Raw genomic sequence first — 12753 nt, forward strand, 5'->3', positions numbered from 1 at the left:
GACCATGAAGGAAAGATCATCTTCTTGGAGATGAAGCGAAGCAATGTAATTACCATGCTAAGCCAGTCCTAGGCTATTTCTGAAGGACTAACCAAGTCTTGTGTCATATTGGTACTGTATAATAGTATTATCCTGACAAGAACTGCCAACAAGCAACAAAGCTTGGTTCTGGCATGTAATTTCATTGGTATTAATTTTGGACTTGAAAGCCAGTATTAGTCCTCTTAATACATGCACATGTAGAACACAGGAGGGGTGAATACTTAAAGTAAATGAAAATGTTACTTTTAAAAATTACAATAAATATGTATAAATGTATATATGGTCTATTTCCCCCTGTCTGAACCTTCAGAAATTAACACAAAGTGCATATTTGGTGCCACAGGTGGTGTACAACCTTAACTTGAGTCATAAAAAAATATATACTGTGAACTTCCATAGGACATGAAATCCGTAAATGTGAAACAAAAATAGAGCACCCTAAGGAAGTCCTAGCTAACGCCCAGCAGCCTACCCTTTATCCTGCATGTGGGGAAGAAATGGAAGGAGTTGGGAACAGCCACTGTGTCTTCATGTGGAAATGGTAGAGTAAGGGAAACAAATAGTAAATATACAGTCAAGGTTGGTAGAGGAAAAGAATATTCAACTGTCAAAAGGCAGAATGAATTACTGGTGGCCAAAACATTAAGTGAAATAATAGTTTTTACAGTTGTATCAAGGAAGGTGTGTGTGAGGATAGAGAGAGCATGTCTGGCCTTCAATAAATGTGGGGAACTAAACTGAGTCTAAAATCACAGAAATGTTTTTTAAAATGTATCTTTAAGCAAATGACAAGAGAAATATGTCTGTACAGATGTTGATTAAAAGGAAGTTAAAGGAATACTTGCTAATACAAATGGGCATGTTTGTATAATATCTTATGATTCTAGAGTGTCCTGAACCACTGGGAGTTATTTGAAAAATCATGGAGAACAATGGCGGTAACAAGATGAGGGAGGAAGGGGGAAGCAAATGTGGTAGCCAATCTTGTTCGTTACTGTTAAGTCAATGTGCCTAATAAAATTATGTATCTGTCTTAAGTATTTATATTGCATTTATCATATTAAGAAATTAAGCAGCTCTGTATCTGTCTAAAGTACTTACCTGGTCCCCAACACCATAGCATTTGAGTGCCTCACAATTCTTATTTATCTTCACAACACCCCTGTGAGCCAGAGAAGTGCTGTTGTCCACATTTTACAAATAAAGGGACTTGTGCATGTAACTGCCTCCTTAGGCACCTAAGTCTAACATTTAAGTGCCACTGACATTCACAAAACCACTGCTGAGCTGCCACCTAACTCTGTAGGGGCTCAAGTCCCCATATATGCCAGCAGGAATGTACAGAGCTGTCTTGCTGCCACACACACACCTCTCCCCACCACCTAATGAGCTGCCGGGAGCAACCACACCTAAGCCTCAGCAGAATTTTCAAATGAGGTTTTTTACCCACATCACCTGTGGGGCCTATCAGGTAGGCGTACTCAGAGCATTACTAGCCCCCACAAAAGAGCTGGGACTGAGCAGGTTGGGAATTTGTGTGTCCCTTCCCAAGTACCCAATAGCCTAGTCATTGGATACTTACCTGGAGTGAGGGGAGACCCAGATTTGAATCCCCACTCTGCCTGATTTGGAGCAAAGACTTGAATCCAGGTCACCCAAATCTTATGTGAGTGCCCAAACTACCAGCTTCTGAGTATATGGGATGGATTTCTCTCAGTCTCTCCTGTTGAAGATTGGTATAAATAGTTAACTATTGGAGAAGGAACTTGAACCCAACTCTCCCACAGCCCATGTGAGTACCCTAACCACTGGGCTATAAAATTAGCCATTTGTGTTTTGTTGCTTCACCAGAAGAGAGTGAGAGATACCCACATCAGAATTCCTCATAATGTGGTCAGCACACTCGCCTGGAATCAGGTAGGCCTGGGTTCAAGTTCCTCCTCTATAGCAGAGCCGGTAAATACTGTAACCACTGGGATATTGGCTATAATGGGGTGAGGAGGCCAAATCCCAAGTGGAAATAGGTTCCTACCTCCAACCTGTCACTCAGGCACTTAAGGCCTACCTCAATCAGAGTTAGTGCTGAGGTACCTTTGTGGCTCAGGGCCCTCAGCTCCACCCCTTTCCTCTGCATTTCAGTGCTGGCTAGGTTAGACATCTTGCTGGATTCTGAGCCTCTCCTTCTTAGGCACTGGACTCTACAATGTATAGGGAGGCTGGATGCCTACCTTGGGGCTGTGAATTCTGTAAGATGGCAGAAGACCTAGGACTTAGGTGTTGGCCCACGTTGTGAATCTACCCTTAAGTGACTTGCCCAGGGTCATACAGAGAAAATGTGGCAGAAGAAGGATATGAACCCAGGACTCCCCTGTCCCAGGCTTTTTCCCTGATCACTGAACCAATAGTTCATTTCTGAAAAATAACTTATAGGGACAATTTTTAACTCTATAATTTCTAAAACAGTTTATGTAAAATGTGTCATTTAAAGAAATGCATGATGGTATAAAGTTTTTAGTGGTGCTAGTTTGGAGGAGCTGCATAATTCACTTTCAGGTTCAGTGTGTGCGAGGAATGCAGCAATTCTGAATTCATGCTGCTTTAGGTAACAGGACAATGAGCAGTAAATATGATGAGTTTCTAAAGAACAAAATCATGGTATAAAATCTGGGTTGTGATCCTTCAGTCCTTAACTGCTGAAGGAGAGTTTGAGGTACACAACTGCAAGAGGTGGCTTTGTTTGCTGCTTTTGTATCAAATCATAAAACAAGTGGGTGCAGTCAGTGAAATATTTCTGGATTTTCATTAAAATTTATTTGAGGAAGAATACTGTCTTGGATATTAGTAGTTACTTGAAGTGAAAGCTGCCTGATGGAGTTTGAATGAAGGATAAAGAAACATAACAATGTACCAAGATGGGAGAAGGCATATGGTGGGCTGCTGTAGTGATCCGTGTTCATTTTATTTAATATCTTTATTAAAAATCTGGAAGAGGGGACAAAATGTGTGATAGTTAAACTTCCTGATAATTGCAAATTAGGAAGTTGTGTTAAGACAGAAATAATACAAAAGGCCCCTGTGATTAGATGTATAGATCCTTATCTTCCCCTCCACTTCCATCCCAAAGGGGACCCTACTTAGGTGGACCATGGAGATGGAAATGCCAGTTCTGTGCCATCATACATCATTCACTGTGATCTTGTGTAAATCCCCCTACTGGAGCTCCAGGGGGATGGGGCTGCATAGAGCTTTGCCCAAAAAAAGGAACACCACAGTCTACATTATCTCATGTTGGAGATGTTGGATGTCCGGTTAGATGGCTGCAGCAAAGTTAATGGTGGCTTGTGCCTGCACCCAGAGTTTTTATTTATTTATTTTGCCAGGTGCCCGGTCAATGGGGAATGTGAGGTGAGAGCTGGAGCACAAACGTGTCCAGTCCTTCATGAGAATGGGTTGGGAGGTAACTGCCATAGGATTTCCTCAGCCAATTGTCTTTTTTTTGTGGGAACACTTGCAGGATATAACACCAATATTCAGTGGCAGACATCTATTTAGAAAATGGTAATACTGCAAAGGACCAAGTGGTTGATAGTGGAAAGTAAATTACATGAGACCTGTAGAAAGAATGTAGTATGGTGCTAATAATAAACCAATACAGCTTCAGACTACCTGCTTAGAGGCATCGTGAAGCTATAGAGGCACAAATCAGGAAGCTGACAGTCTCCTGCCAAATGCTATTGCTAAGAATATACCAACTCTAGAATGCTGCATTCATTCCTGGGCACTTCTTAGTAATGGAAAAAATGTTGACAAATTGGCAGCAAATCATCTATCAAGTAACAAGAATGATTGAAGGACTGAAGTGGATGACTTGGGGGAAAAAATAATTTGTCCAAAGCTGCCTGACTGGAATACAATACTGATAATTCTCTACAAGTGTAACCATGAAAAGGGCTTAGAGGTCTGTCTGGGTAGAGCTCGGTGCAGGATCAGTGTCTGTCAAAGGCTAGCTGGCCCTTTAAGGGGGACAGGGAGTCAGCTCAGCTGCACCTGTGATACAGTAACTATTCTCCTGCTGATCCTGACTGGTGGCTTGATTGCAATTATTGGACAGCTGGGAAAGGAAGGCTGACAGAGAGAGAGACTGGGGGGAACGCACCTAGAAGTTTGAGAGTTCCCTCTCTTTGAACTAAGTCTGATAGAAGTTAGGTAGCAGGATAACTGGGAGAAAGCTGTAGGAGGGAAGTAGCTTCTGTGGTGGGCCTGGAAATAGGAGTTAGAGTCTAAGAGAGGTAGTCTTGGGACTCCATGTTCAGCTAAGGAATGGCGCCTAAGGGTAATTTAAGAGGGATGAAAAATTGAGCCTAAGGTGGATAGAAGCAGTTTAAGTTCATGGTGTTAGTTGGAATTTGTCGGGAATTCTAGAGTAGACACCCTTCCTTGAAAAAAGGGTGAACCTAGAGTGGCCAGGGAACATGGGAAGGTAGAGATGGTCTGAGGCTGTGAGACAAGGAGTGTAAGGATGACAGAGACCAGAGTCAGGGGCTGAAGACCTAATACAAGGTCACGGAATAATTTATTGGTAGGACTTCCTGTTACCCCTGGAAGGGGAGGGACTATAAGTGACCTGGCTAGAGAGCTGAGTCATGAGAAGAAGTAGGGCTGGAGTGGTGTTTGGCAGGGGGTTCCAGGTAATGAGAGCCTGCTACCCAATCCTGAGCCATGAGGAGGGTCTGCTGATTGGGGAGTCACTCTCCTCCAGTTCCAAAAAGATAAAAATGAGAAAAGCAGTTGCACGTGGAAGCCCAGAGAACAGCCTCATATAAAGAATAGAACACTGTTGCATTACATGTGCCCCAAACCTTCTTTTCTAAAAGTACATTTGTGCAAATGTCTAGGAGCAACAGGAATATTCTGTGACTTTGTTTAATGTCACTGTATTTTTTTAACACTGCAGCGTTTGCAGCCCTAACACAATATTTTGCTAATGTCTGAGAAAATGAACCTGTCTCTTTGCTTTTCGGTCTGGTGTGTGTTTAACACACAAACAAAACATAAAACATAACAGCGTAGATTCTTTATTATCCAAGTGGTGAGAAACACAAAATAAACATGGCATAAACAGTACACTATAAACTTTAATATTCTTCTATTTCAATAGTCCAAAGTGGAGAATTTAATACAGGGAAGGAAGGACACTAGTATTTTTAAATGATTAACCGGCCTATACTGCCTTAAGGGAAGGAAAATTCAGGCTGACTTACAGTATGGCCAACCCTAAGAGTTTGAAAATCGTGAGTCTGAACCAAAAATTTCCTGAGACTTTCAAAAGGTGAATAAATTATGGGTTTTGGCCTGCTTTCTGGCTTTTGCACACCCCCTTGCCATCTTCAAAGTGTGTATAACAATGGCAGGTTGGAAATTCAAACTGAAATGCATAGAAAATGTATGTGTGCGCTCACATCCTGCTCTCCTGGATTCCACTCTTCTCTAGCCCCCCCACTTCTTAGCGTCTCACTGCCAAACTCCAGCTGCCCCACAATTCCTCCCCTCTAGGCTCCAACAGCTGCCTTCTGGCTCCAGCCTGCAGGTGAGGCTCCTACCTCTATTAACTCCTCCTTCCTGCACTGTAGTGCTATTGGAGGGAAAGGGGGAGTCTGAGGAACTGCTGCTGAGCTCAATAGAAGGGATGGGTTCACCCTGTTGTGCTGTACCTGCACTGGAGCTCTGCCCCACTCAGAGAGCACAGCAATACCTCTGTTCTCAGCAGTGACTATAGCTCTAGTCAAAAAGGGAAACTGCAGATGACTCAGGCAAAATTCTTGATCTGTCTGATTGATCAGAATGCAGCCCAAAACTGACACGCACGGTAATGTGAATATTGACGACAGCAGTGTCAGGAAAAGATGGCCAGCCATGAGATCTTACCAGTCTCTGGAGCAACGATCTAAGGGATTTGCTGGAAGCTCCAGGGCCTGTGTCCTTTAAAACAAGGAAAGCTCTGGAAAATATCATGGTATTAAAACTCCAGTGTTGGCAGGAGGATGGACTTCAACTGATACTTCCTGTACAAAAAGATTGGGTAGGGTTTTGATGTCAGTTCTCTGAGAGATCAGGCTGTAGCCCTCCACAGCATGTAGGATAAGGTGAAGCTTGATCAGTAGGCTCACGTCCCGAGGTAGCTAAATTCCTAATAGCTGCTAGTAAATTGTATCTTTGACTCTTCTCTAGCTTTTCTATGGGATTTGAACTTTGTATTCAATTCTTTAATATATGCACTTCTTGAATCCTTAATGGAAAGCTTAATTGCCTTAGAACCTATAGCCTGAGTAGGCCTATAGCTTTGGCCAGATGGGTCGGAAAATTACAGTTCCTCTTGTGCAAAAAAATCTGTTTTTTCAACGAGATGAGAGTAGTTAAAGCAGTGCCAGATTTCTTGCCCAAAGTTGCATTAAAATATCAACTGAAGGGATCATTTCTGATTCCTTGACTAAATCCTGGTCATGAGGAGAAGAGATTCCACTGTATGGTTGCAGTGAGCCATCAGGATTTCCCTAAAAAAAAAAGACTTGATACCCATCTGTTTGGGTGACTTATTTGTCTTCTAAGAGCTCACTCTACAAGAACATTCATGACCTTCTAGGCAAAGAGAGTAGAAGTCTCTCCACTTGAGCTGTCCAGGGTAACCACCATGTCCACTCCATTTACTTTTGTTGAGTACTGGAGACTGCATTTGGTGACAGCTACAGCCTGACATTTCTAAGCAGTACAGTCAGTTAATTATGATCACCACTGAATACAGACTGAAATCCTATGTGTCTCAGCATGTAAGAGGGCACTGGAAAATGGCAATTTGTGTTCCGCTGATTTGCTTTTTCCAAGTACTCCTTTAGCAGGTACCAGTCCAGATAGCATCTCAAGTCTAGAAGTTCAACAACATAGCTTTAATTGCTATTGCTGCTGTTTTAAAAGTTAATGAAGCTTATTACTCAGCAAAGCAATGGACCATGAGCCAACTAGTGCCTAATGAAGGGCGAGTGGTGATTGTTTGGGGAAGATCACTTTCATGTTCCTGACTCTGGAATAACTAAAGTAGACAATGAAATCCAATCCAAGTTTCACACAAGACCTTGTGTATGTTGGGGCCAAGAGTGCTGAGAGAGTCATGCAGACTTCTAGCATGGCCAGATGTGAATACAGTAATAAAGCTGCTAACTGCTAACTGCACTGCACAGATTCTTCCTTTTATATATTCCAGTCTAATGTGACCTGTGCTGCAACACAAAGTGATCTGGGTCCCCACAAGTTGAAGAAGTTAGCAATGTGGCTATCCCTATGTTAAATATTGTAATTGTTTTATTTCAATACCCATTCACCTACCATATTTCAGAGCTGGGTTAATTTGGAGGTGAGGAATGTTGGCTTTACTTATTTTAACCCTTTTAATAAACTTTAAACTACAAAAATCTTAAATGTTTTTCTTTCAGTGGCAATATAAAGCTACTAAAGAATGGAATACAGACTAAGTGTTGTGTAGTAGTGTCAATATTGTAGAAACTGTCTTGGTTGCCCTTGGACAAATATCCTTCTCCAGTCTAGTAGAACGGCTCATGATGATCTCTCTTGGGAAGTTCTGTTGGCACTAGTTTCTCTCTACGTTGGCCCATCCAACAAATGGAGCTCTTTGTATACTTCCTGAAAGAGAAGAAACATTTAGCATTCAATCAAATGGTCAAAGTTTGTTCTTCCCTTGTAAATATTTCTACCTCTTTGGCTAGTTCAGTGACACAGAAATAAGTTTTGATTACAGCTGGTCACATAATGCACAATCATTCGCTAGTAATACATTCAACAACTGCTGCAAGGATTTGTTGAGTAGATTTAGTCAATAAACAGTTTTTACAGCTTATCACATAAAACATTATTTGCTGAGTTTCAGAGTAGCAGCCGTGTTAGTCTGTATTTGCAAAAAGAAAAGGAGGACTTGTGGCACCTTAGAGACTAACCAATTTATTTGAGCATAAGCTTTCGTGAGCTACAGCTCACTTCATCGGATGCATGCAGTGGAAAATACAGTGGGGAGATTTATATACACAGAGGACATGACACAATGGGTGTTACCGTACACACACTGTAAGGAGAGTGGTCAGGTAAGGTGAGCTCTTACCAGCAGGAGAGCGGGGGGCAGAGGCTTGAACCTTTTGTAGTGATAATCAAGGTGGGCCTTTTCCAGCAGTTGACAAGAAGTTTGAGGAACAGTGGGGGGTGGGAATAAACATGGGGAAATAGTTTTACTTTGTGTATTTTCCACTGAATGCATCCGATGAAGCGAGCTGTAGCTCACGAAGGCTTATGCTCAAATAAATTGGTTAGTCTCTAAGGTGCCACAAGTCCTCCTTTTCTTATTTGCTGAGTAATGTAGTCAAATGCATTGACTAGACTGTTGGGATATCACTCAGACAGCTTTAGTTTTGACACAGGTTTCCTACAGCTTAATTTCTGTCTGTGTAAGTATTTTAGCTACTTTACTATTTATTCAGAAACATAGACATCTTTGGAGCTTTGAAGAGAAAGACATGGTCCCATGAACTGTGGGAGCATGTTACCCTACTTCTCCACTAGGTGGCAGTTTTGGCTTACCTTTTTTTTTTCTTTTTAAATTGGAATTAGATGGAGAAAGGAAAATACTTTGTTATGCCATGTGTAACAGACACTTGGATGTTGCTAGCTTTGATCTTTGCAATGATTCTTTCTCTTTCTGCAGTTTGTTTAATGATAGAGGAGAATGGTGAGAGCAAAGGAGACTGAGTCCTTAAATCTTGTCCAATAAATATGTATTCCTCAGACTGGTAGTCAGCAACTACCTTATTGTATTCTCAAAGAATTCATTGATTTTTAAGGTCAGAAGGGGTCACTATGATCATCTAGTCTGGCAACAGAATTTCACCTATGAATTCCTACAGTGGAGGGAATTATTCTTTCCTCTATATAAGTGAACATTTTCAAGCCAAATCACTTCTGGTTGAACTACAGAGTATCTTTAGAAAGACATCCATAGAATCATAGAAGATTAGGGTTGAAAGAGAGCTCAGGAGGTCATCTAGTCCAACCCCCTGCTCAAAGCAGGACCACTCCCAACTAAATCATCCCAGCCAGGGCTTTGTCAAGCGGGGCCTTCAAAACCTCTAAGGATGGAGATTCCACCACCTCCCTAGGTAACCCATTCCAGTGCTTCACCACCATCCTAGTGAAATAGTGTTTCCTAATATCCCCCACTGCAATTTGAGATCGTTACTCCTTGTTCTTTCATCTGCCACCAATGAGAACAGCCAAGCTCGTCTTGATTTAAAGACTCCAAGTCATAAAGAATCTCTCTTGATAAGTTTCTCCAATAGCTAATTACCCTCACTGTCAAAAATGTCTTATTTCTTATAAGAATTTTTCTCATTTCAACATCCAGCCAATGGAACTTGTTATATCCTGTCCTTCAAATTAGTAGTACCTAGTGAAGGGGCATAGAGCAGCAACAGAGATGGGATAGCAATAGTCTACTCAAATTCAGATAATGGTTGGTTTGATTAGCCAAAAGAATCCTATGGGACCAGGATTTCACCAATAAAGACAATAGCAAAATTCCCATTGACTTCCATTGGGCCAGGATTTTACCCTATGACATCTGTAACATGACCCCATAAGAATTACAGTGGTCAACTATCTTTTTCTGTGATTTCTCTACCCCTTTTTCCATGATGTTGGACTCCTTTGAAGCTGATCTTCATTAAAGCAGCCAGCTGGTGTAGCTAAAGGCTTCTCACCATCAGCGGAGTGAGGCCCTGAAACAGCCTTCCAACTGGAGTAATGGGACAAACAACTGAACTAGTTTTTAAAATGGAGCTTGATAAATCTGTGAACAGGCTTATATGATTGGATTCCCTATGAAGCCTCTGACCCAGGAGGTCCTTTGCAGTCCTGTGCCCTATGTAGGGTTGCAACCCATCTCGAACATGTCAGGAAAGTCCTGAGTTTTACACCTCAGTCCTGTGTATCCCTGTTTCAGGGGACACACACAAAAATTAGCGCACTGTTAAAAGGCATCAGTTAATTTCTGATCAGTGAAGCTTCTACCTAAAGAATGTGGATACAGCATATAAATACTATAGAACTGTAACTTTGTGCCCCTATGGTTCATTGGGGGTTCATTGTTAATATGGAATCACATAGGACCTTCTCTGCTTATGCATTATGGAAGGAAGCAGATGGAACTCCATCAAATAAAGGATGGTCAGAATGGGCCAGGCAGAAGGCTACATGGGAATGAGGATACTTGCACATTTTCCATCTAACTCCACTACTGCTATGCTGGAGTTTGCACTACACAACTGAGTAGGGACATACACAAGACTTCCTGGTAGGTCTTTTTTGGTGAGATTTCCCCAACAGATCTGCAGACCTGAGCAATTTGGAAGGTTCTTTCAGATCAGAATTTGTGTGTGCTTAAAACTCATCTGAACCTCTGAAGCTTTGAGGTCCTTCCCATCATTAAAGGACAGATTCACTAGTGCACTCTTCCTCTTTTGTTCTGATACAAAGCAGCTGGAGTGTACTGGGAGAACCTGAACTCTAGTTTAGATACTCTTACTGTTTACTTATTCATCACAATGAAGTTCATAGTAGGAGACTGTAAATCCTCTTTTGGGGCCTGGTCCTTCACCATTGAGGGGTTTGCCATTGACTTTAGTGAATGAAGGAACCCTCAAGGAGTTTGATCTTGCAAGCAAACCCAAAGTAACTTTCTATTTATTAATCTGGCAGTAAAAGGCCACAAGTTAATTGGGAGTGTGGTGGGGATGCAAATACACTTGATACTTACTGTTTAGCTAGTTCCATGGATATTTGCTCTAAAGAGGATCCCTTTGTCTCTGGTATAAACACAATGATGAAAGCCAGTGATGCTAGACTCGTTATTGAGTAAATGAAACACACCCATGGCAGACCAATTAGGTCTATAAAAGAAAAAATATGTTTTGTTAGTATTACAAAAGGGTTTTTTAAGGCAGTCCCATTGAAATCAGGGTTGACAGCATTGAGCCCTCGTATCTGTAAGTAATTGTTATGTCACAAGGAAAACTTATATTTTTAATTGTGCCTGGTGCAGGGGTTCTGGAATAATGTGTATAGTGGGGGTGCTGAGAGCCATTGAACCCAACTATAAACCTTGCATATAATGGAAGGAAACCACTTCAAGTCAGGGGATGTGGCAGCATCCCCAGGACCCCTAGTTCTAGCCTTGTGCAAGCAAACTAAGAAATCACAAATAGAATTCAGCAATGCTTGACTACTGGCTTGACTTTTAACTACTATCCCCCGATAGCAGGTCTGGTAACCACTGGTGCTGGTCTGAAAGTTCAGAGGCTCTTTGAAATTCCTCCAACATGTATTTTTGATGTGAACATTTTATGAAGCAAAAAAAACATATTTCACACAGTTGTAGTTGCCAGCTCTAACTAATCCTTTCATGCTGGCAGTTTCCAGTACTTCCACTGCTGACAGTCCACTCTGTGCCAGTAATGGATCTAGGAGTTAACTCCTGTTGGTTCCAGTGAATAACCAGGTTTTGAAAATACATTTGGAACAATGGAGAATACAAGAGATCAGAGTCACAATCTCCTAGCATCTGTCAATTTGTGTCATGAGCTGAAAGTTAAGGCTGAAGCTCTGGGCTGTATTGTACGCTCAGATATGCAAGTACAACTCCTGTTTGATTCAATGGAACCTGACAGGTTTCAGAGCAACAGCCGTGTCAGTCTGTATTCGCAAAAAGAAAAGGAGTACTTGTGGCACCTTAGAGACTAACCAATTTATTTGAGCATGAGCTTTCGTGAGCTACGGCTCACTTCATCGGATGCATACCGTGGAAACTGCAGCAGACTTTATATACACACAGAGATCATGAAACAATACCTCCTCCCACCCCACTGTCCTGCTGGTAATAGCTTATCTAAAGTGATCATCAAGTTGGGCCATTTCCAGCACAAATCCAGGTTTTCTCACCCTCCACCTCCCCACACACAAACTCACTCTCCTGCTGGTAATAGCCCAGGGGCTATTACCAGCAGGAGAGTGAGTTTGTGGGGGGGGGGGTGAGTTTGTGTGTGGGGGGGTGGAGGGTGAGAAAACCTGGATTTGTGCTGGAAATGGCCCAACTTGATGATCACTTTAGATAAGCTATTACCAGCAGGACAGTGGGGTGGGAGGAGGTATTGTTTCATGATCTCTGTGTGTATATAAAGTCTGCTGCAGTTTCCACGGTATGCATCCGATGAAGTGAGCCGTAGCTCACGAAAGCTCATGCTCAAATAAATTGGTTAGTCTCTAAGGTGCCACAAGTACTCCTTTTCTTAATGGAACCTGAATGCACCTTCAGTCTTTTGCCTGAAGACTAACAGCCAAATTTTGCCTGCCTGTGTAAATCCAGACTAACTCCACTTTTGCTAGTCAAATTCTTGTGGATTTACACTCATTTAACTGAACAGAATTTGGCCTGAAATTTCTCTTGAGTTTTAACCAAGGAAAAGCAGACTATTTTTCCTTACCCTGTTTTAAGTCTGGATCGTACCTCTTCTTGATAACCTAATCTCAGCACTCCATCTAACATTACTGAACTCTACCAGACCTGCAGCGAGTTCCAAGATAATCAGCTGAGAGCTGACTCTG

General features: G+C 41.9%; 1 protein-coding gene across 1 annotated transcript in view; it reads right to left on the reverse strand.

The window, feature by feature from the left end:
• Positions 1 to 5101: 5101 nt before the first annotated feature.
• Positions 5102 to 12753, reverse strand: part of SLC2A12 (solute carrier family 2 member 12) — a 43247-nt gene continuing 35595 nt past the window's right edge. The window contains exons 4-5 of the mRNA XM_073337352.1: positions 10910 to 11042; positions 5102 to 7734 (exon numbers count right to left, since the gene is read on the reverse strand). Of these exons, the coding sequence (XP_073193453.1) occupies positions 7635 to 7734; positions 10910 to 11042 (233 nt within the window). The 3' untranslated portion in view covers positions 5102 to 7634. The remainder of the gene's footprint in view (positions 7735 to 10909; positions 11043 to 12753) is intronic.

The sequence above is a fragment of the Lepidochelys kempii genome, chromosome 3 (genome assembly GCF_965140285.1).
Source record: "Lepidochelys kempii isolate rLepKem1 chromosome 3, rLepKem1.hap1, whole genome shotgun sequence".
NCBI lineage: Eukaryota > Metazoa > Chordata > Testudines > Cheloniidae > Lepidochelys > Lepidochelys kempii.